This window comes from Falco peregrinus, chromosome 7, assembly GCF_023634155.1.
Source record: "Falco peregrinus isolate bFalPer1 chromosome 7, bFalPer1.pri, whole genome shotgun sequence".
In the NCBI taxonomy this organism is placed as follows: Eukaryota; Metazoa; Chordata; class Aves; order Falconiformes; family Falconidae; genus Falco; species Falco peregrinus.
The window spans coordinates 69474318-69499299 of record NC_073727.1 but is presented as its reverse complement, the minus strand read 5'-3'; the positions used below and the strand labels follow the sequence as shown (position 1 = coordinate 69499299).

The window sequence follows — 24982 nt, the reverse complement described above, 5'->3', positions numbered from 1 at the left end:
AAAATGCAAAAATCTTGGTCGTTGTCAAAAAAATGAAATATATACTCTTGTATATTCCAAGTCTCCTGTTTGGGAAGAAAGGACACAACACAAATTTACTGAATAGCCAGTCAGACAACATACTGAACTTTCAGTTTCTACATCCCTAAACTTACTGCATCTATTTTCCCCAAATCTGGAAGAAAGATTGCTTGCATTCTCTTCTCATCCCCATATATCTGACTGTACTCTGAGAGGATTAATGCCTATCCTATTCTTATGCCCTAAAGAAAAGCAGTTGTCCTGGCTTAAACAACTGAGACAAAACTAGACAATGTCTGGTTATACTGTAAAGCTCAGGAAGAACTACAAATATAATTTCATCGCAAAGCTCTTTTATTATATCTAAACAATACACATAATTTGGCAGGTCCACTTAAGCTACTGACAGAAGATAAATGAAATCTTCACTATAACACCAATGTAGTTGATCCATTTGAGGAATTTCACTCACCAGTTACTTTGGGAATCCCCTGCAGGCGTGGCACTGGTAATGCTACTATTATACCCAGGTTTGTTCCAACCAGCAATAAACCATGGCACACCAGGAGGCTAGTCACAGAAACACGCTGCTGCCCTGCAAGGTTTAGGAAGTGCTCCATTACTTGAGTGATGATTTTTACCTAGATTAAAGTAACTTCAGGTAAACACAATCAGCTGTACTGTCTCATTCTGCAAAGCACTCATCACAAAGGCAAATATTTTGCTGGACTGTGGTATTAAACTTTACATACATGACAATTTAAATCCTGTTAAACTTCTCAAACATTCTGTCCTAAATATCTAAACAACAGTATCTAAAAGCAGACATGGATTATCTTTATAAATAGACTGTGATTGTATATTCTCAACAATAAACCTGAAAGGCATTTAACTTCACAGTACTCAATAATATATTGCCATAACACATTAAACTCAAGACTCAAACCGGTTTGTGATTACTTTTTTCTCCTAGTTTTTATTCTGTGAAATTGTATATGAAGTGCTGTGTCCCCCTGTTTGAGTTTGGGTGTCATCCCCCCCTGCTCCCCCCCCCCCTCCCCCCCATACAAGAATGACATTGGCACATTGAAAGTTCAAGGGAAGGCAACCAAGACTTATCAGGAGAGTGACGCACATAGCGTACAAAGAGAGGTTAACAAGCGCTGTCTGCACCTATCTCAGGAGGGCGCATAGAAGACAGTCACACTCTATTCAGAAGTGCTCAGTGACAGGATAAGACACAACATCAAATTTGGAACATGGGAAATTTGGATTTTAAGTAGGGAAAGGCTTCTTCATCGTAAGTGTGGTCAAACACTGCAATGGGTTGCTCAGTGAGGTTGTGAAATCTCCATCCTGTCCAAAGATATTAAAAATTTGGCTGGACAAGTCCTTGAACAACCATGTCTAATCAGGCATGCTGCAAGAAGGATGGGCAAGATAACTTCCAGAGTAATTTCCAACTAAATTTTTTCTGTGATTTTCTACAACATTATTTATGGGATTGCTATTTTTCTAATAAAAACAAAGTAGTTTTTGCTTGCAATGCTTACTAATTATGTTTGATTCAGTTCAGATGGATTTTCAAAATGGCCTTGACAAGTTTCCCAAATGGAAACTATGGCCTGCCCAGACTTTTGCCATGGCCCAAGTTTATGTGGAAGAGCATTTAAACTCTGCCGGAATCTTCCAGGTTCAAAATCTACATGTTCTTGAATTAATCATGCAACAGAACAGTCATTCCCATCTTCATCACAGCTCTCAAGTTGTTAATCACTTCATTGCTAAGTAGGGAATTTGGTTTCCATGCCTCTTGTAACTTGGATGAACCTGCATGTTCCACACTTTGGAAAAGGACCTTAATTATGATGTATCACAAATGAATGCATTTTCCATCTTGTCTGTTGAAGCTCAGCCAATTTACATCCACAAATACATGAATCACAGACCCAGTGGGAAAGCAGAGAAGGAGCAGCTTGACTGTAGCCCAGAGCACTCAAGTGGAAAGCAGGAGGTGGACCACAGTTTAAGTCTTTCCTCGCAGAACTTGACAAAAACAAAGTATTAACCCAGCAATGGTGTGTTGTAAAAGGCACGCGCGTAGGGCCAGATCTGGAATCCCAGCTCTGTCTACCCAAAACCACATTCTAAAATACCCTAAAGGCCCAATGATTAGGTCACTCTTAGCAGGTGTAACAAGCATGACTAAGTTGAAGAAGTTCTATCTACTTATGCAGATCCTTCAGAGACACCTATGTTGTTTTCCATACTGCCATCATCCCTCCTCAGCTAAATAAGCATGGATGGTCTATGCCTATAGAGAAATTCCAAGCCTTCTGGAACTTGGAGTTTACTTTTTTGATTTTTTGTTGTTATTTGGTTTGTCTTAGTGGGTGTTTTTGGTGGACTTTTTTGCTTGTTTTGGAGTTGGGTTGGGGGAGGGAGGTTGTTGGTTGTTGGGGTGGTTGTGGTTTGGTTTTTTTTGGGGGGGAAGGGGAAATGTATTAATGGGATTATTTTATTTTCCAAAACAAAGCACATAAAGGCACTCCTTCAGCACAAAAGAATTTCACATAGTGATGACCAAACAACTCTGTGTATTGGAGTTTTCAAAAACCAGTATTTGAATTCTGTGATTTCGAGCTCAAGTTTGCTCAAGTTACATATGACAAGCGAGTCCTCTCCCACAGCCAGTGCCACAGCAAGTGCAAGGTAACTGTAGGTCAGCTTAACCTCACTCCATTTCACTTACAGCTTCTTTTACACACTACAAACAGAAATGCTTCAGTACAATTTTTAAACACACGATTATCAAAACCTCCAATTGTACTGTTGCCTCTCAAACACCTTGCAGAAGAAAGTGCTCACATTTTTAAACAAGAGATCTTTAACACTTTTTAAAGCATTTAAAATGTAAAATAATATGCATGATTTCATATTCCAAACCTGAAGCAACTTCTAACCAGTAATTTTCACCAGGGAACACTGGTAACACGCATTACAGTTTCCATAGGTGAAAACAACAAATTATCAGCCAGCAACTTAGAATCTTCAACACTGAGCACAACCTTAAGTATAAACCATCTACAGTAACATCAAAAGAAAACCACTTGCTTTGAAATCTTGGAAAAGCAGGAAACATCTGCTTCTGAAAATATACTTTGAAATAGCATATAACAATTAAAAAGAAAAAATATAGATTAAAAACTTATTAAAATACCAATTTGAAATATTAATTTGTCATCTGCTAGCCAAGGTTTGAAATAATACTTTTCTTTGTTATTTTGTGCCTTTTTATTTTGATATATTTCAAATTCAAAGAAAAGGAAAAGAAAGTAAAACCAATTTTTCAGAATGCATTATGCAGTAGCACAGAAATAAACTAGTTAAGAAGGGAAAATGACAACCATAAATGCCAAAACCAATCAAATACTCCTGTCTTTAAATGACAACGTTTAGATCACTGTCCCAATGCAGACAGAACCTGTAAAATGATCTGACCAAGATCTTGACTTTACAAAGAACTGAAGCCAAAAATTAAGCATCTTCTGCTCTATGTTCATGTTTCTCAGGTCTGAATTACAACCATCACCAGAACCAGGTAAATCCCCATGTGTTCCCACATAGATCTTCTGAAGTCAACCCTAGGTAGGTACAAGGGCAGACCGGTACATATCCTCTTACATGACGCCATGCTGTTCTTAATACATAAAAAGTAACCCCACTGTACAGATCTACTGGACTGACCTAATCCCCAAACTTTTTATCATTTCCTAGCAGTAAAATCATAAACCAGCTGCATTTTATGGTGTGGCACTTGGTGGAGTGGGGACAAAGGAAGGCTGTAAGCCTCAAAGTATAGTTTGTTTTCCACAGAGAGGAAATTACATTTTTTTTTCTTTGCTTTTCTCATCTGTTTCCAGGAAACACACATGCCATTAGAGGGTATAGGGGCATAAACAGAATAGAGCAACTTAAGCAGAAATCACCTCTTTGTTAAGCAGGTAACCTGTCATCATCCACATGAACAATGAAATTACATGTATCGGGGTCAGAGTAATCTCTTTAAAAGGACAAACTCTTTTAGAGTTTTAGAGCTGAAAGGAAAAACTTGTTTAAGAATGTTCTTGAATAATAAATTATTGAATGTGACTGAAAAACAAGTGGACTGTCTATTCATATACAGTAAGATTTTATTTTTTCTTTTTTTGGTGAAAGCTGTGATAAAGGCCGATGAAAAGCTGCCTTTGTTGACATTACAACTACAGATCACAAACAGTGAGCATAAACTTGCTCTACAAATGAAGTACTTAGCACTAGTGAAGTGTGCATATTTGTCTTCACGTGTTAATAGATTTTTTTCCCCCTGCTGCTCAATGTGCCCTCTGTTCAGCTAACCTCTGTTCCGAGCTGTGCTTAGGCCACTTAAAAGCGATCCAGCTGTACTGTGGTATACTAGATAGCAACATAGTTACCTGAACCTATAACAATGGTGATGCTCTTCCTCTCAACCATTCACTTCTGTTTTCACATGGCATTTGTGCTTTTTTGGTGTTTGCTTATAGAACTCAAGCTTGTTATACATTATTAGGAAGTATCGCTGCTGACATATGAAATAAAGGTACTGTGGACCATTCTGGACTAAACCTCCATCCCACAGTTGCCTCCATGACCCTGGTTTAATTTCCAGTCCTGCATTTCTACGCACAAACTTCCCATAACTCCAGAAAGCAAAAGCCCTCCCAACACCATCCTTCATAAGCAGACTGCCACAGATTTCAAAAGTTATGTCCAGCAGATAGAAGATTCTGCCAGACACATTCTGCTTTTGTACATTACTAAACTTTGCCAAATCTAAGGACAATCACCTCCTGTGTCATTTCCCTTACACTTCATTCTTCTGTGATTCTGTTCTGCTTGCTGTACTGCAGGGATGTCTTCCTCAAAGCAAAGGAGGCACATCCTTTACAACAAGGAGAGCAGGTACTGATATTTAAAGCCGTCTTCTCCTAAGAACAAAATTGGGAAAATTTAATGCTATAAGAACTGGTTACTAAGATTATGAGAGCCTCTTCCTCAGCTCCATCTTAATTAGTTACTACAGCTATCCTTTAAATACAGCATTGTAACTCACAGTAACTATTCCTGACAGCGACAGCAAAGTTTTCTTCTACTTCTACTGTATAACAACAAAATAAGTTCATTAACTTCATGGAGTAGCATTCTGCTCATTTACATTGCTTTAAACAAAGACAAAGACGACATCTCCAGGTAGCCAGCCTATCAGGCCAATACTGCATACTGTTTTTTCTCCTAAAATCTTGGCAGAAGAGTCCAGCTTCTTTGAAGTTATATCAGATCCTTGCCTTTTTAATCTCTCTTTATAAGACTTTTAACAATATTTTTACACAAATATCTTCCCTCTCATTTCAATACCAGTTGAATTTTTACTTGTCTGTTATTTTTATATACTGAAGTGCTCCTATTCCTGTTCAGAAAACAAACACAGCTGTTCTCTTTAACACTAAAAGTCCTAAAAATCCTCAGTAAAGGCATATACATATTTTGTAAATACACAGCTATTTCACTCCTTTTCTGTTTCACTCTGTTTTTTTCTTTTTTAATCTCAGTATATACTACACAGAGCTTGACTTATTCTTTGGTTGCTTTTACTTCTAAAAGGTCCTCACTGCTGCTTTATTATGTAAACCTCCTACTCCTCTGTCTTTTAGCCTTTGTTGTTGCAGCATTATTGGAATCATATAAACAGGCCCAAGAGCTGTTGCTAAATAATTGAAATTCATTTAATTTTTAGAATGGATTCTCCCTTGGAACATTTGCTGCAATAATGTTCTACTCCTGAAATAAATTTCCACTTCCATTCACCGGCGTGCTTTTTGTGAAAACACTGAGAAAAAAAGAACTAAAATGGGTAAGAATGACAACAAGGAGATATAATTAGCTAGAACTCTTTTACAAAAAAAATAATTATGTTACATCAGTTTTATTACCATGGCAATGAACACTAAAGCTAAATTTTGGAAGATTTATATATATTTTCTGCATATAAAAGGGAGGCCGTTACTTCCCCTTTTCCCCACTGCTATAAACAGCAGCACATATTAAAAGTTAATCTTCTTTTTACAACTGGTCTTGATTTATTTGTGTAACTATGATGAATTCAATTAAATGACCTATTTAAAGGCAGGCCGTTTTTGCTGCTGTTCAGTGTTGGAGCTACAGTCAAACATCACATGTTAAAAATGCCCTGTCTAGAACGTGATATAAATGGAGACAATTTAAAATAGACTTTTATTGCAAAGCTAATACCATCTGAAAGAAAACATGATAAGAAGACTGAGACTGACGTGAAACATGTTTGATGCAAGATTTATACCTAAGTCTTGTAAGAATATGAACATAACATCAGTGCAGGAAGAACTGGTTTCTGCTAGAAACCAAGCAATAAAGCTGGTGCACACATTGCCCATGAAAACTGCAGAAGCTCAGACTACTGCAGTCTATAAACAGGGAGAGACAGAAATAATTGTTGGCCCCTTGTGGACACCTCATGCTCAGCCATGCCAGTATCCCTTTTCTGTCTGCCTCTTCTCCTAGCACTGCCACAGCTCCCATCTGAGGTACTTGCTGATGCGGAGGTCCTAACCACTCACTCACAAAACTGATACAGGCCAATGACAACTGTCTGTGACAGTGATGATTTGCAGATGATTGAAGACCTGTCTTAAAACACTTAAAGATCTGTTAAACGCTATCCTAACAACCACAGGTTCCTTCTTTATTTATAATACTAACTTTTTTATAAGACTAACCTTCTAATTTGACAAATTAAAACTCCCATTAGCAAAACACTGGTCATACTCTGAAATGGCAATGTGTGAGTTTCAGCTGAGTCCACTGGGACGACTGTTGTAACTAAAATTAAGCAAGCGTTTTTTGGTCTGGATCCTAGACTAAGTGACTCCATCACGTACTTTGATACTAAGTTCCAGAGCAAATCCTAAACTCTGCAAAGCAAACGCACTTTCATAGCAGACTGCATTGTCCTACTGCTTCACAGTCACACACACACGCAAAAGGCTAAATAGAAGAATCCACCTGCTTATCTATATAATTACATTTATAAACTCTAAGGAGGAGAGCTGCTACTCAACCAGTTTGCTACACAGGATGTTCTTCTGGGCAGGCAACAGACTGTGATTAACTAAAGCAAATAGTTATGAGACAGTTATCAGACTCAAAGTCCAAGACAGATCTGATTCTGGCCTAATCCGTAACACTCTGGAGAACGATAGTGACAAAGACAAAAGAAAAATATTATTATATGATGTGATTCAGCTACCTGGCAACATGTTGTGAACAGGTGTGGCAATGTTAATATCCTGGAGGTGTTTCAGTGTCTCAGTGTGGAACAGGCGAAGTGTAGATCCAGACGTGAAGGCAATCCAGATTCCCACTCCAGCAACTGCCATGTGGGAGATTACCATCCCTTCCTCTTGATGGGCTTCAAAATGACTCTGTAAGAAAAACAAGGACTCTGTGGGGAGATGCAACCAAACATCATCCAACCTTCCTAATAAGCTCTTCACTGGAGGCACTGCATCTGTCCTCCATGTGAAGGACAAAGTTAGCTTTTACTTTCCTCTTCTTCCTTTGCTCAGGATATGTGCCTCTGCATACGATGTTTTGATTTTCCTGGGTTTGGTTTTTTGGGGTTTTTTTTTGTTGTTTTTTTTTTTTTGCAATACACCATCATTAGTATGGAAGGACTCTCAGCTCTTGAGCCAAAGTTCTACCTGATGACAGAGTCACAGTAACTTACATATTGTGTTTATTAAAAATATTGCATGGCAGGGGTTGATAACATGCTGATAACATGAGCAGGGACTCATAACAGCTCAGACTTAAAAGGATTTTGTATTTCTTTATTCATACTCCTTTGAGAAAACTACCACAGGTGAGGTTCCTGGGGGTGAGCAGATTTTTTCCTATTATGTTACTTTTATCTACAGCAGAATTCCTCTTTAAATGATAAAAAATATTTTTCTTCTGTTCTGCTAGGAGATATTTTCAGAATAAGGGTAACAGTCAAGGAAAAAATCATCTTTAGAAAGTAGGGCGTTTATGAACATAAATACACAAGTATTTGCTCAACTACACACACAACAATGTAAACCTTAATACTGTGGCTTGTTTTTCAATGTAGACACTTCTGAATTTCACAAACATTAGCTCTTTTGTTTTGCTGTCCTTCAAAATATTGATGCTTCCCATTAGAAAGGCCAAAATCCTCCTTCTGAAGATGAGTAATACAAGACATTGAGGACAGACCTTTTTCCTTCATCTAAGCCTTCACAGTTACAACTTCTGCAAGGCTCCAGGAAGGCCAGAACCTCTCTACAGGCCCCTGTTAACATGCAAGATAAAGCTGTAGTAAAGTTCTTTAATCATTAACAAGAAGTAGGGATATTTTTTTTCCAGTTATGTCCTCAAGTTAAACACAGCCTTTTAATGTTGTGCCAGCTATTATTAAATACAGAGAGCTATTCTGATATACAGAAAAATTCCTTGCCTAAATAAATGACGAACTGTTCCCTGTATACAAATCTCTCTGAGGGATATGGAAGGAAATATCTGCTCTAATATTCACACTACATATTATATACTCTTAATTACCTATGCAGACAAAATGCAAAAGTACCCCCTTTCTTCTTGGAAAAGTACACTTAAATTTTCCGTGCATTACAGTTATGAGTTATGTTTTGGTCATTTTCCATCAAAATCTAAATTACATATTTATCAGGATAAGCTCTTAGCTTAAGACAGTTATGTTTTGAATTTATTAGGGTTATAGATATAATACCCAAATTGTCCATCTAAATTCACAAACAGGCTAAGATCAGAGATAAAGAATACAAGTTTAAGCTTTCACAAAGTGTAACTTTTGATATTATACTTAGTAGGCACTTAATTTTCTTTTCATACTTTAATACCCCATTAATTAGTAATTTCCACTGAGACATTGGCTGTTTAAAGATAAGGGGATTTTTTTTTTCTTTTCATTTGTTAACACTATTCTTGAAATTTTCAGTTTTAAGTAAATTAACAGAGAAGTTTCTCTTCAACTATTAGACAGTGGGTTCAGTTTTTGAGTGTTACTGTGGTACCTTTTGACTCTTCAAACACCACCACTGCAGAATGCAAGGTAAGCGCCTCTGGCAGGCACATTTATGTTCACTGTTTTCTTCAAGCAACCTCTATTCATTCTTTACTAAATAATACACACAATTTGAAAATCATACGATTTATTCAACAGAAGAATTCATCCATGAACAACATCTTTCAAAGGCAGAAACAGCTCTTATGACTAAATTTCTTGTTATTCTTATCATGTAAGTTTCATTGCAAAAAGGATTTTAAAATATTAACTCAGTTTACAGACTCATACATCCCTATACTGACGACCACCTGACCTCTGAAAACTTCTCAAGGACAGATCCAGCGTTGCTGAAGTGAACCTGACCAGCAACTTGCACTGTTTGAAATTAGAAGAATGAAGCAGGTCATAAGAAATGGAATTTCTCTGGAGTGGTCTGACCACAGCTAACAATTCTTTTGGTGCCACTGTAAACAACTTGTACATGCATTTTTGTCACATTCCATTTTCACCAGCCAACTCATTATACTCCCACTCTGTCCTGCCATTCGTACAGCTGTCTGCTGAAATACGTAAACACATTTAAAGTAAAACTGTAACACTGTCAACACCATAAGGAGCACGTAAAAAGAACTATTCTTCTCATTCAAAGGGTCTCCTAACACGGAACAGGAACATACCCCAAACGTGTACATTCTTTCACAAATGTGTAGGGTTTTGTACAGAGGATAGCTTTGACATCTGTTTCAATTACAAGTCTATCTGAAAGCCAATAGCTGGTCTTTTTCCTTAGTTGTTTTCTTCTCATAGCAAGTACTGATAAAAAGGGACAAAAATGTCTTATTCCCTTAAACAACCAAACCCACCCCAAAAATGCCCTTCATTTTACTTTTCTCTTTTAGTTTTCATACCTACATTCCTCTCTATTCAGAGCCCAGCTTTTTTCCCCCGAGGCTCTCTCATTCAAACTCTAGCAACAGGAGAGCTGCAGAACACACTCTGGATGCCGCAGCCCGCCTGCCCACCCCAACATAGCTCACCGTTGTCCCAGCAGCGCGGGGCATAACTGGAGTCTTTCTCTGAGGGCGTGCACACTTGCACCAAACAGCTGTGCCAAGCACTGAACCACAATTTCTCAAGATTCATGAGAGGTGCATAATGGGTATCATTGTCCACAAGGTAAAATAAATGACTTCTATTACTCAGAAGTTAAGAGTACTCAGGCAACATACGTTCATGTATAGGGATTTTCATTTGTTTTTTTTTATTCAGCTGAACATTTCAAAGTAACTCTGGTATAGTTAGTCAAGTTTTAAAAACAAGGGAAAACAAACCAAGATGGAATGTCATACAATTGGTGAATTTATTCTTAAATACACTTGGCATTTACTGCCTTTACAGAGCATAAGGTTCTACAGGTATAGAGATCACTATGGGATCAAGGTCTATACCCAACAGAAATACAAGTCTTGGATCTAGGGTCAAGACTAAGGACAAATTTTTTCTTCAGAGGAAGAGTATCAGAGTATGTAATTAACATATAACAGCAGTCAATGCATTTCTCATGTCTCTTGCCAAGGACCTTGAGGCACTGTGCCAGTTTGGGGCACTGTGCCAATATAAGACATTTCCTAAAACATTCTATTACAGTAACGTATCATTAAAACAAGTGAATTGAATCTTATCCGTATCAGAGGGGAAAATAAAGAGGCAGGAAAACAGAATAACATCCAAACCCAATATACAGAATACCACATCTCCTCATTTACTGATAATTATTTTGAAAAAAGCTCAAATAAGAATCTTAAAGCAAGGAGGCATGGAATGAGATTGTTTTCAAGGATAACGTACTTTGCACTTAGCAAATACAGGGACAGTTAACGATGAGTTACCTATGAAGCAGGGAGTGCCTCACCAAGGACAAAGTTTACAAAATGGTCTTGAATAGGCTCATGGGCTTGTACAAATATGGCCTTAAAAAACAGTCAGGTGTCTTTGTAGGTAACATACGTGACACAGAGCATAGAATATGCATGCATGATAGTAGAAAGCAATGAACAAACAAGCAGCTATATGGAAATATAAAGGAGTTCAGCAAAGAGGGAAGAACAACAAACAACTGAGCCTTGTGAAACACTTGGATTCCTGTTGACAGAGCAAAGATGTATATTATGCAAAATATCATGGGTCAAATCATTACTACTAACTCTCAACAAGAGAGGGCAGAGAAGGAGAGCAAACATTTCCTTGCTGCTGTTTCCTTTCATACCGTAAAGCTTCTGCTCTGCACAGTAAAAGGTAGCTCAGATGTATTCAGCTGCTGGTATTGTTAAAATATTCCTTATAGACAGAGTCTAAATTGCCTCATGTATAATATAATACTGAAACAATATTGCCAATGAACAAGGTATGCACATCATAGCAGATCACTTTTGGAAATATAAGGAAGTTATCAAAACAAGCCAGGTAACCGAGCAAGTAACAGCAGTGAAAACATTAGTGAGCTGTTTAGTCCGGTGAGAGGAAGAGAACAAGATCAGTACTTGTGTACATCTTAGTACCAGCAAGGAGGCAACAGAAAAAGAATAATTTGTTCACGGTTTTATGAGGAAGATGACATGCTACGGCATGGATTTTTGTGTGGAATAAAAAAGATGACTCTCAGGCCAATCATACAGAAAATCATCATGCTCTAGAATAAAATTATCCATGTCAAGAAAACATTATTCAGCCCATACACACCATTTCAGTTGCATGATTTCTTATACGTTGTTTGCTGCAGCATTCATTGCATGTATATTACTTATAGCTATAAAAGCCAGTGGATCTGAGCTCTGAATACAATTGATGGGTTAGTTTACAAAGCGCTCTGGAAATGAAAAGAAACCTTCTGAGATGCTTTGTAGGAAAACTGTAGTAACAGCTGAAAAATGAACTACCATGTCTGAGAGATATTGACAGAATATTTGTTATTTTGTCTCTGAACTTCTGTTTTCAATATGCAATCGGTTATATTACACTGTATTTTGATAAAAGTAAGCTTTACGCATTCTTTAATCCTCAAAGCTTGTCTAACTGGTATTGTTCTCCTGTGTCAAAACAGCACAGCATAGCCCAAACTGCAGCCATACCACCTGATATAGGAAGAGCTTTGTGGTAGAATTAGACTAGAATTGCCAAACTTATTTACAGAGACCTGGCTGTATGTAAGCAGCGTCACACAGGAACAGTGTGGCTGTGAGCTCTTACCGTTGCTAAGTATTTCTTAGTAAGAATCAGAGAGATTCTTCATCAAAGTCTGTAGAACAGTAACCATGTGTCCCAAAGTCTACTCTGCCCCTCAGTGATACTAACAAAAGTCCATTTCAAGCACCTATTCAAATCACTCTTCCAAAATCTTTCCCTCATCATACCATTTAAACTATCAACAAAACAAGCCTTAAAGAAAAACAAAGTAGGAAAATGCATGATCTGAGCATAAAGAAATCACCCAGAAAGAACAGATAAAGACAGAAGAAATTAGGATGTTAGCTATTTCCCTGCAAACCCATGACAATGACTCACAGAATCAATTGTACCAAATAGACGATTGTTGGGAGAAAACACGTTCATCAATGAAACAAAAAAGCAACAAAGCAGCACACAAAGGAGGAGGCTGTGAGCTCATCACGACTCCTGTTTGAAAGAACTTCATGGCTGTAAACATCATGCAACTCCGTGTAACTGTATTGAAGGTTGAAGGAGAGGCTTAGTTCCTAATGTTTCATCAACTCCAAACTTTAGACCACTAAGGCATTCTTTTGGTAGAGGCTGCCGATTTGACAGAAATGAGTGCTTAATGTTTTCTGGAAAAATGTGGTCACAAATATGAGCTTGAATCCTTAACACTCTTCTCTCCTTACAGAAAGTCTGACTCTTGTATCATTATTCACTGGAAAATGTCCTTATACAAAGCAAATTTTTGTAGGCCACTCAGAAGCAAAACTCTGAAGAAACATCCTATGAAATCATCACAAGTAACATCTAACTATATAGAAGCAGTCTCTTAATTAAACCTTCTTCTGGAATTAACAGGCAATTCCTATAGGCACCCATATCTTTGCTGCCTTTCCTCAGATCTCATTTTTAAGTAAACCTTTTGCCCCAAATCGTCTACAAGTTCCAAGCACTTTATGGAAACCTGGAGGAAAATGGAAGCAAACTGAAATCTAGTGAGACATCAGCGGAGAATTTCAAACTGCAGGGAGTGGAATTTAACAGAACTGAAACAATACTTCATGAAAAGCTTCCTGAATCATGAAGCTTCTCAAACAGATTTCAGTGTTTGAAATTTCACCACTTATACCCTGTAGCATAGTATGTGAGCAATGCTTTTAAAAGCGTTTACCTCTATGGAATGTGTCACAGTGCTGATTATAAAAATTTGTCCACCACATGCAGCCCAAATGGTCTCCTCCATCACAAGCAGACTTCTAACAGGCAGAACCCCCAGTTTAACTATCTTCTGAGGTTCAGTGTTCCACGTTCCATCTTCAATAAAAAAGAAGAAAGGTTATATACAACAAAATGGTAATATTTGTTTTAAAACAGTTTTGAAAACACTATCTCTCAAGCCTACTGCTAGAATCTCTGCAAGCTGCCACTTCAAGCTATGCTGTGACTTATGTATGTTTAATTTTAGCTTCCAGGCTAAGTTTGTAAAGGTAATATGCAACATTAAGGGGAAAAACAAAAACCAAACACTCATGTGTTTGTTAAATGAACAAATTTTATCTGGATTAATTGAGACACAAGGAATTCTACATTACTGTTCTAATACATCTTCCTTCCTTTCCAGAGGAAATGCACTCAGAAAGCCATGGCTGATATAATTTTCTCCAACACAGAAGGAGCTCATAACTGACCTATTTCAAGATGAATCAACTTCCAACTAGGACAGAATCATCTTTCATGTGAAAAGTAGTCAGCAAAATTTTTATTGGGTTCTAATGGGCTCAGATGACTTTTAAGAGCACATTGATGGAACGGACTTCCTGCTACTAGATGCTTCATTTAAGGAGGAATGTTTTTTCTTAATGAAATTAAAACTTAATTTTGTGCCATATCTTCAGTTTTCCTACTTTTTCCCCTAACTATAATCCACAGTGTTTTCTGTGGACTGCATTTAGCAGATCCATGTTACATTATGCATGTGTATGGTGGCACAATCAATTATTCAGAGACCTTCTAAATAAAAACTGTACACCGCCATTTAGAGCTCTGGTCACTTTCACTTGCCATCTCTTTGAAACAAGGATTAGCAGATTATTTCTCCAAATTTAAGAGCTAGCAACATGGGGTTCTTCAAACAGTTGTAGCTGTGTATTTTATACACGCAATTTGACATACTAAATATGTCAATAATGATTTTAATACTTTTATATTAGTTAATTTCTATTGTAAGCACTCATTGAACATAAAGTCTCAAAGACCACATTCCTATTCATTATGCTTTAGTAATAATATCAAAACTAGTTAAAGTAACTCTTTTGACATTGAAATAAAATGTGTCAAAAAGGCCTCATTCCGTCACTTTAAAGCCTTATTCCTGCAAAAGCTGCAGAAAAGTTGTCTACTGACACTGGTTTCAACTCTGTGAACACTTAAATTGTTGTTGATGGAGATCAAGGTAAACATATCTTTAGGCAAGCACTTAATTACACCTTTTTCATTCCACCTCCATAAGAAGTGCATCTTTTATTACATGCGTAGGTGAAGGGGTACAAAGTTGCCTGCTTCACAATAATGGCAGTGACAACAACAATGAGAAGCCTCAGCTGTGGAGTACTTCTCATCCCTTCTGCCATCTGCATGATACCACCTTTGCTGAGTCATGCTCAGGATGTGGCTCTCTTCCAAAAACATCTTTGTAAAAATGACATTTAGTTTTAGCCCATCAAAATAATTTTCATTATTTTAGTTTTCAAGTGAGAAGAGTATTTCCAGTTATTAGCCTGCAAACTCTCCCAGCACTATCAAAGTCACTCCATGTTCTTTGTGACTCATATGTACCATCAGTAATATACAAACTTTTGGAAAACTTCTCATTTGCTAGCAACCGCATTATCCTCAAATTAAATTCTGAAGTGAAGGCCGCCCATACCCTGCAAGTGCTTAACCACTGTAGGTAGCTCGGTGCAAAGCCTTCAGAGATCAGAGCTGCACATGTGTGCACATCCTGACTTTGTTGTGTAAGTTATGCTGACTGCAGAAGCCAGAACAGCATCCATATGTAGCACCCTTGTGTTTCCTCTTTAGGGATAAACCCAGCATAATTCTAGTATATTCTTACTGTCTTTTCTGAACAATAAAGACAGTAAACTTGGGCAAAGAGCAGATATGGTGAGCAAGAAGCTAGCTCTTCTTCTGTAGTTATATTTTCACACTGACCAACACATTAACACAAACACAAAACCATTCATGGAACCCAACAGCTCTTTCTCTTAAGTACATTCAAGCTATATGTTGATCTATACATAAGGCATAGCTGATACTGAAATGACAGGCAAATAGAGATTTTCAGCTTCTGAACTATGGACTTGGATTTAAATTTTGCTTAAATTTCATTGCAAGCATCTAAGGGTTTTTTCTTCTTCATCTTTATGCCCTCAACTTTCACACAACTCCTCAGATCACTAGGCATTAAGCTGTGTCATTAATTTTGATCAAGTCTAATTTAAAATTATTATGTAGCATTTGTAATAGTTTTGAGTGAAAAGGAAAACTAGTACTGGTGTCAGGTGGATGTTGATCGCAAAACAAAATTTCTAACACAGCTTACTGAAAGGTAAGAAGATGAGTTCAATATTACCAATGTTATAAATGCTACTAGTATTATGAATACTTAATTCAACAAATATGCATATCAAAACTCTGTTCTCAGAATACCATTTTCTGTTGGCACTGTTAGCACAGCATTTAACAAACCAGTTAACTTTAAGCATTCAGTGGGATTGGACATATGAAAAAAGTGAGACGGAGATGTGATGTCTTTCATGTTACCATGACTTCATGCAAAGAAACTGCAATCCCATTTCATATACGGCCCAGGGAAAACCCGAAACTATTGCTCTACCCAGATACCCTAGCCATGTGCTAAGACTATTCTGTAGTACTTTTTTATTTCTTCCTGCAAAGATTGCCGTATTCCAGATCAGACAGCATCTGAGACAGGTGGGACAAAAAACCGGCAGGAGACTCTCTAGTCTGGTAATTAGGGCAGTATTTAAATGACGGGTCAGCTGTGTCCTGGTCCCCGTCTCAGTGAATGCTTGATTATATGAAGTAGAATGGCACCAGGAGGAGAATTTAAGCACTGTGCATCTCTCTCGTCTTATTTTGTGGCAGGCAGGAAAACCTCTTGAGAGTTGAAAGCATAGGTATAAATCCTCTCAAGCAAGGCAAGGGATTAAGCCTGGTAATCCAACATACTTCTGTGAATGCTTTAACCACAGGCTGCTGACTAAAAGCAAGATCACAACTTCATTTTGCTGACCAAAAGTTTTATCGCTCATTGCCAAAATTACTTAGCAAGTCTGCGTCTAGTTCACAAGTTGCTTCAAGACTATCAAAATCATACTTTAAATAAAACATAATACTCTCTCTGCCTCTCTCCAGATGTCAGCATCTGTCCCTATTCAATACCTGCCTGCACAGACTTCATGTTTGACATGGGCTATTTCATGTTACCTGTCTGCTTCAAAGTTCCTTCCTTCTAAAATCTAAGTGAGAAGTATTATTTCTATTCTACTTGTGTAAACACCTGCAGTTTCAAGACATACTTATGTAAGCGGGTCCAATAACTGGCACTGTCCATGTATTTACAATCAGATGCAGCACTTGCAAAAGATATAGAATGGCTTCATTTGATGTTATAAATCCTTGGTTACTGATTTAATAAACTGATTTTTTCCTAAGAAAAGCAGCAAGAAGTAGTAGCTGAGAGAAAACTTTTGCCAACAAAATCTCAAGGCATACAATAGGACAGGGCCAATGCAAGTTGCTCAGCAAACTATTTTCTGAAGAACAGGAATCGAGCAAAAGAAAAATAATCAATGGAGATGTACATGATGTGGTTCTCAGAGAGCTGGCCAGAGAATACCTGTAGGAATGCCCGCAGAAGCATGGTTTGTCTTAAGATTCTGTTCAATTGATTCCTTGTTTCTGTTCTCTAAACAAGCATTGATTTAATTTTAGGAAGATTTTACGGTCATTGTCACCTCTAGAATGCTAAAAATACACAATAAAATCTTCTTCTACCTATGAGGTATGCATATAGATACCGAAAGAGATGCAATATACAGTACATATATCCAATAACTAGAGGCTAGTTTGTATGTGGGAAAATCAGTTATCTGCACGTTGAGCAAATACAAGAGCGAAGCCTGACACCTGTGGAAACAGGAAGGACGCAGTGGGAGAAGAGAGAGATGTTTTCATTCTGCTTTGTGAGAAAAGTCCATACAAGTATTAACAACACATAAAGATCACTGTATTTGCAAGTTTTAGTTGACTCAGATCTTAAACGGACCACATCAAAGCACTAAAACTCCTGCTAAGCATACACCAAATGCCTAGTACACAAGACATGAGTGTCTCTGGCAGTCTGTACGACATTACTATAGCAGAATGTAGGCACCTGTATAAATTGCAGGTACAGCTATTTGCAGGAACGAGATATGTCTACAAAATCTGAGAACAGGGGCAAATACAAAAATACATCTAGAGGCTTCCAGAAATAACACATCATAATTTCTGATTTTTGCATCTTAGATGAATACTTAAACCACGGGAACACAGTTTTTAAGCACGAATGTGTCTATGCATTAATCGACCTGTGCTATGGCACTATTTGCAATACCCTCTGTAAGTTGTATTTCCCAAGTAGTTACATGCCATAGTTTATACTCCGATATTGAAAAGTATCTTGCAATGCTTATATCAGGCTGTATATCATACTTATATCATGGCTTATATCATACTGCACCAAAGTAAGATATCTTATGCTCATACTTTAAAATCTTAGAAATATTGTATAATAAGGGCATTATTTCCATTAGTGCATTTTGTTATTAGTCTCATGATTTTTATGGATGTTAGAAAATCAGTTACCCTTCTATTCACTCAAATTTCATCAGATAGGAAAAGTTTTAAAACAAAATTCATTATATAGGACAGGATGTTGGCTATTTTATCTTTCTTTTATTTGTTTCCATAAACCCCAGTTAAGTAAAATACTACTATTTTACAATAACATATAAAAACAAGTTTCTTATTTAATTTATACATGATTTATTAATATTTAGTATTTTTAATAATAATTTGTTGGCGCTTTTAGGTCTTCATATGAGATAACCTAATAAAATATAGTTTAGGTCTTCATAAAGGCTTTCTAAAGTTTGTAGTTTTCCCTTCCTTTATGCTTACAATCAAGCTGAACAGAACATGCCTCTTTGTCGGTAGCTTCCTCTCCTGCTTAGCAGTACTATTGATGATTTCTACAGAGCTGCCAACACAGTCCTGGGAACAGTGGTTGTTGGTTAATTTGTGCAGTGGAGCACAAACATTTTTTCCATCACATGGTGCATAAACCAGCACTGCTGAGGATTAAGATGGTAGCTACAGAAGTAAAAAGTGTAGCACATTTCTTATCTCTTGGAAATAAGCCGAGAGACTCAGATTTGCTCTTTTAAACAAGGTGTAACTAGGAATGTCCTGTGCTAACACATGCTTATAGTATTTTTTTCCTACATATGCAACAAACTTCATGCTAAATAGCTGGGATACAACCTCTACCTAAAATTATGGGGGGTGGGGGGTGCTAGAAGTCCCAGCATCAGATACGCAAATTAGACTGATAGCAATGTTACCAGAAATATGTTGACAAGTATTAGGTGATACTGCTAACAGCGATAATGCAGCCAAGACAAGAGTATTTATTTCTTTTCAATATCACTGCTCTAGACCTCTCCCCAGCAGCTTAATACCACACCTTACTTTTCATAGCAATACCTCTCACCACTTTCTACTTTAAGTGATGACAACGTGTCAGAACCACACTCTTCAGACACTCTGGAGCAGTGTGTGAAACCACCCAAGCTCTGAAGTTTGACATCAGTGACATTACACATATTCCTTCTTTCCTGCATTCATCAAAGTACACCATTGTCTTGCTAAACTGATCAAGGTACCTTGCTAATGAACTGACCTGATACCCCTCCATTGTTGTAACCATTTCCCCTTACTCTTGTATTTCATTTCAGTTTTGGTCCTTTTCATTGATATTAATCCTCTGAAAATAATCACTGATTGGTGTCATGAGGCCTCTTTGGACAGCTAAGTCATCAAAACTCTTAACCAGCTTCAGAGCTCTCCATGTTTTTACCAGTGAAACACAGAGACTCATAGAATGGTTTGGGTTGGAAGGAAGCTTAAAGATCATCTAGTTCCCACCCCCCCCTGCCATGGGCAGGGACACTCTAGATGAGGTTGCTCAAAGCCCCATCCAGCCTGGCCTTGAACACTGCCAGGGATGGGGCAGACACAGCTTCCCTGGGCAACCTGTGCCAGTGTCTCACCACCCTCACTGTCAAGAATTTCTTCCCAGTATCTAATCTAAATCTTTCAGTTTAAAACTATTCCCTCTTGTCTTGTCACTCTGTGCCCCTGTAAAAAGTCCTTCTCCAGCTTTCTTGTAGGCCCCCTTCTGGTACTGGCAGGCTGCTATAAGGTCTCCCCAAAGCCTTCTCCAGGCTGAACAGCCCCAACTCTCTCAGCCTGTCTCCATAGTTGAGGTGCTCCCACCCCATAATCATCTTCGTGGACCTCCTCTGAGCTTGCTCCAACAGGTCCATGTCCTTCTTACATTGGGGGCCCAGAGCTGAACACAACACTGCAGGTGGGGGTCTCATGAGAGTGGAGTAGAGGGGGAGAATCACCTCCCTCGACCTGCTGGCCATGCTTTTGATGCAGCCCAGGATTTGGTTGGCTTTCTGATCTGCAAGCACACATTGCCAGGTCATGTTGAGCTTCCCATCCACCAACACACCAAAGTCGTCCTCCTCAGGGCTGCTCTCAATCCATTGTCCACCCAGCCTGCATTTGTGCTTGGGATTGCCCTGTACAGGACTTTGCACCTGGCCTTATTGAACTTCAGGAGGTTCACATAGGCCCACCTCTCAAACCTGTCAAGGTCCCTCTGGATGGCATCCCTTCTCCCCAGCATGTCAACTGCACACACAGCAACAACAACAGTGTTGTCGGTGAGGTGCTTGCTGAGGGTGCACTCAATCCCAGTGTCCATATTGCCTACAAAGATGTTAAACAGCACCAGTCCTGGTACAGACCTCTGAGGAATGCCACTCATCACTGGTCTCCACTCAAATTTTTGAGTGTGACCACCCAGCCAATTCCTTATCCACTGAGTGATCCACCCAACAAATCCATGTCTCTTGAGTTTGGAGACAAGGATGTCACGTAGGACAGTGTCAAATGCCTTGCACAAGTCCTGGTAGGTGACGTCAGTTGCTCTTCATCCACCAATGCTGTAACCTTGCCATAGAAGGCTACCAAATATGTCAGGCACAATTTGCCCTTAGTGAAGCCATGTTGGCTGTCCACCAATCACCTCCTCCTCCATGTGCCTTAGAATAGTTTCCAGAAGGATCTGCACCATGATCTTGCTGGGCACAGAGACTGACTGGCCTGTAATTCGCTGTGTCTTCCTTTTTACCCTTTTTAACAACGGGGGTTTTGTTTCCCTTTTTCCAGTCAGTGGGAACTTCACTGGATGGCCACAACTTCTCAAATATGACGGATAGTGGCTTAGCCACTTCATCCACCAGATCCCTCAAGACACACAGATGCATCTCATCAGGCCCCATGGAGTTGTGCACCTTCAGGTTCCTCAGATAGTCTCAAACCTGATCTTCTCCTACAGCAGGCAGTTCTTCATTATCCCAGTCCCCACTTTTGCCTTGTGTGACTTGGGCTGTGAGGCTGGAGCACTTGCTAGTGAAGACCAAGGCGAAAAAGTCATTGAGTACCTCAGCCTTCTCCATGTCCTGGGTAATCAGGTGTCCCGTTTCCTTCTGGAGAGGGCCCACATTTTCTCCAATCTTCCTTTTATCACCAACATACCTATAAAAGCTTTTCTTGTTGCCCTACCCAAGTTTAATTCTATCAAGGCTTTAACTTCCCTAACGTCATCCCTGGCTGCTCAGACAATTTCTCTGGATTCCTCCCAGGCTACCTGTCCTTGCTCCCACCCTCTGCAGGCTTCCTTTTTGTGTTTGAGTTTGTCCAGGAGCTCTTTGTTCATCCATGCAGGCCTCCTGGCATTTTTCATAGAATCCTAGAAACATGGAATTGTTTGGGTTGGAAGGGACCTTAAAGACCATCTAGTTCCAGCCCCCTGCCATGGGCAGGGACACCTTCCACTAGACCAGGTTGCTCAAAGCCCCATCCAGCCTGGCCTTGAACACTTCCAGAGATAGGGCACCCCAGCTTCCTCTTTGTTGCGATTTATCGCTCCTGAGCTTGGAGGAGGTGGTCCTTTAATATTAACCACCTTTCTTGGGCCCCTCTTCCCTTTTGGGCTTTATCCCTGGAGGGGGAGTCTCTCTGAAGAATCTAAGCTATTGTTCTGTGCATGGCCAGAGTTGCCTCAGCCGCTGTTCTTGTTTCACATTCAATTGCAATCCGGAAAGTTGAGCCTTTCATTCTTTTGTAAACCTCAGAATCAGAATTTAGTAGTGTACACCTACAGGAACAGGCTCCGCAAAAACCTACTAGAAAATACACCTTTCGTTAAAATGTGCAGGAGGCTTCCTCTTACAGGTTTGCGGGCTCACGTCTTTCTGTGGCAAAGTGGAATCACATCAGTATCTTTGGGCTTCCAGAACAGACCTCTAGCTAGCCAGGCAAGGGCCACTTAGGGTGGCAACAGCAGCACTCCCAATCCCTTCTTCATGTTAAAGCTGAGCCGCTCTTGCAAAACACAGAGTTACAAGACTGGATGAAGGGAACAGAGCATAAGTTTTTGTATTACACAATCATTTTATAAAATAGAGATTTCTTCAGATGAGAATAGAGATTTCTTCAGATGAGAGCCTGGTGCCCTAGCCATTATGATACTCTATGAGAAATTACATGTCCTGTTTCTCCTATTCTGTTGTGTTTGTTTTGTTTTGTTTTTGTTTTTTTTTTTTAATACCAAAAGAGCCATGGTTCATCCTTAGCTTAAGAAACCAATCATGGGTACAAGCTCTACACTGTGAATCACAGGCGACACTTCTCTACCTCATTGGCACCTGGAAGCAGAATGGCATTAACAAATGCCTTGTTTCAATTTCTTACTTTGGACATTTCTTACAGATTTACAAAATGGTTGTGGTTGGAAAGGACATCTAGACGTTATTTGGCCCAACCCTTCAACTCAAGCAGAGTCACCTAGTGCTGGCTGCCCAGGACTGTGTCCAGATGGCTTTTGAATATCTCCAAGGATGGAGACTCCACAGTCTCTCTGGGCAACCTGTGCCAGTGCTCACTCACCCTCACAGTAAATAAGTATTTCCTGATGTTCAGAGGGAAACTCCTGTGTTGCAGCTTGTCCCCACTGCCTCTGGTCCTACCACTGGACACCTCTGAGAAGATGACTCCATCCTCTTTCCACCCTTCCTTCAGGTATTTGTAGACATTGATGACACCTCCCTGAGCTTTCTCTTCTCTAGGCTGAAGACTCTGAGCTCTCTCAGCCTTTCCTCACAGGATAGATTCCAGTCCCTTCATTGTCTGAATGGCCCTGTGCTGGACTTTTTCCACTATGTCCACATCTCTCTCATACTAAGGAGCCCAGAAACTGGACCCAACACTCCAAGTGTGTGGCCTCATCAGTGCTGAACAGCAAGGAAGGATTACAGAGCACACCAAGCACTGTGAATTTAATTCTAGGGGTGAGCATGCAAGGGTTCACTGTGGGTGCTGTACACGAGTAAGAGGTTACACATACTGATCCTGTGCTGAAAGGGTAGCCATTGCAATAAAAGCAGCATGTCTATTTGGTGCATCTATTCTCTCATCTTAATTAAACTTTCTGAAACGAAAAATATATTAATTCTACTTTTTGCCACAATCATTCTAAGTTTTTATTTTCTTTTTCCTGTTTTTCTCCATACTCTTTACAGGACTTTCTGAAAAGGAAATATGTATCAATGTCTAGAAGAAAGGAAGTAGCTGGAACTGACTGCAGTATAATCAGAAACAATACAGATATATAACGATTGTGATTTCCCTTTCCTAAGATACTTTTGTGAATGGAAGTCAAACACGCGCTGACCTTTTTTGCTATTGCATCACTCAGAAAACACATCTGGGCTGTCTGCAATCATCACAAAGGGGTTTTGTTATGTTTTTTAAACAAAGACAGTACAATGTACTTTTTCCTTAACCTCATCTAGAAGTGTTTTGCCTGGAAATATTCCTAATAATTCAGCATGAGGTAAACACTAAATACACAATATTTCAGACTGATAACTTTGCAAAAGTTGATAGCACCATAATCGACTTCCCAGCCCACAAGGTTTCAGAAACTTTACAATCTGTATCACTACCATTCCTATGTATAACAGCATTTAATGCAGTAGCTATTCCATGATTCCACGTTCCATAAACTAGTCTTCTCACCCACATAAAATTAAGGATTATTGAGGATAATTATCAGGGTCCTTATTTCTAGGACTAACATATTAGCTGACCTGCATCCTAGTCTTTCTGTGACATTTTCACAGATTACCATGTTAGCTCACATTTAAAAGCTGAGTAGATTTTATGGTACCAGTGCTTCATTGACTCTGCTTTTAATTTATATTCAAATTAATTGAGGCTTAAGTACTTTTGAACTCATATAGTTGAAAATACACAGATACTAAGGTGTCTCAATTAAACATGACTACTCTCCATAAAGGAAGAAATCTCACTGTACACCTTCAGCTCTCCCACTGATTTGGCATGTGTTCCTCAGTTTACTGAAATGGAAACCAAGATGTACAAATTACTTCAGGACAAGACTTTCTACCACCAAAGAGCACTCTGGATGCTGTCGATCTGACAAAGTTCTCTTGTGAAGAATGTCAGAAGAGAGCACTTGATGTTTGTAAACAAGCTGGATATGTACATGCTTTGAGCTATCTGAAAACAACAGGAGAAATTAGAGTTATTTGTGTACTTAAAACTGAGAGGCAGAAGTCATGAGTCTTTGACTACATACATATAGGCACTGAGCTTCAGTGACTGAAGTGAACCACTACACTTTCAGCCCAGAGAGGAAGACACAAGGATCACAATTCTAATAGTAACCAGATTTCATGTTCACTTTTAAATCTTTCCTTAGTCTCCTTTATGCTGACAGACCAAAACCCAAGTTGAAGTGCATGGCTGGAAAGTAATCCCCTCCTTAGAAGAAAAGGCAACCCTGTAGTATGGCACAAAGCTCTTCACAGGCCGTATTCCCTCCCTACTCCCATTTTGCCGTTTGGATTCCTTTGTTTTGTAAAATAGGTCAGTGTTCATGAAAACACCCCTTCAGGGACTACTGCCTCACAGGTCCACGGCAGCCAGCTGTAAGGAATACAAACACTAACATGGGAGCAGCTGATTCGCACAACTTTCATGAGGCATGGAGAACTGAAATAACACCCACAGACCAAACTGTAAGGAAAGGGACTACAAGATGAGTCAGAAAAACAT

General features: G+C 39.0%; 1 protein-coding gene across 4 annotated transcripts in view; it reads right to left on the bottom strand.

The window, feature by feature from the left end:
• The window catches only part of ARHGEF10 (Rho guanine nucleotide exchange factor 10), a 117087-nt gene that overhangs the window by 5494 nt on the left and 86611 nt on the right, over window positions 1–24982 (bottom strand). For all 4 annotated transcript variants that reach the window (XM_055810700.1, XM_055810703.1, XM_055810702.1 and 1 more), the window contains 3 exons: window positions 13587–13729; window positions 7385–7559; window positions 494–616 (listed from right to left, as the gene is read on the bottom strand). In XM_055810700.1, coding sequence (XP_055666675.1) covers window positions 494–616; window positions 7385–7559; window positions 13587–13729 — 441 coding nt within the window. The remainder of the gene's footprint in view (window positions 1–493; window positions 617–7384; window positions 7560–13586; window positions 13730–24982) is intronic.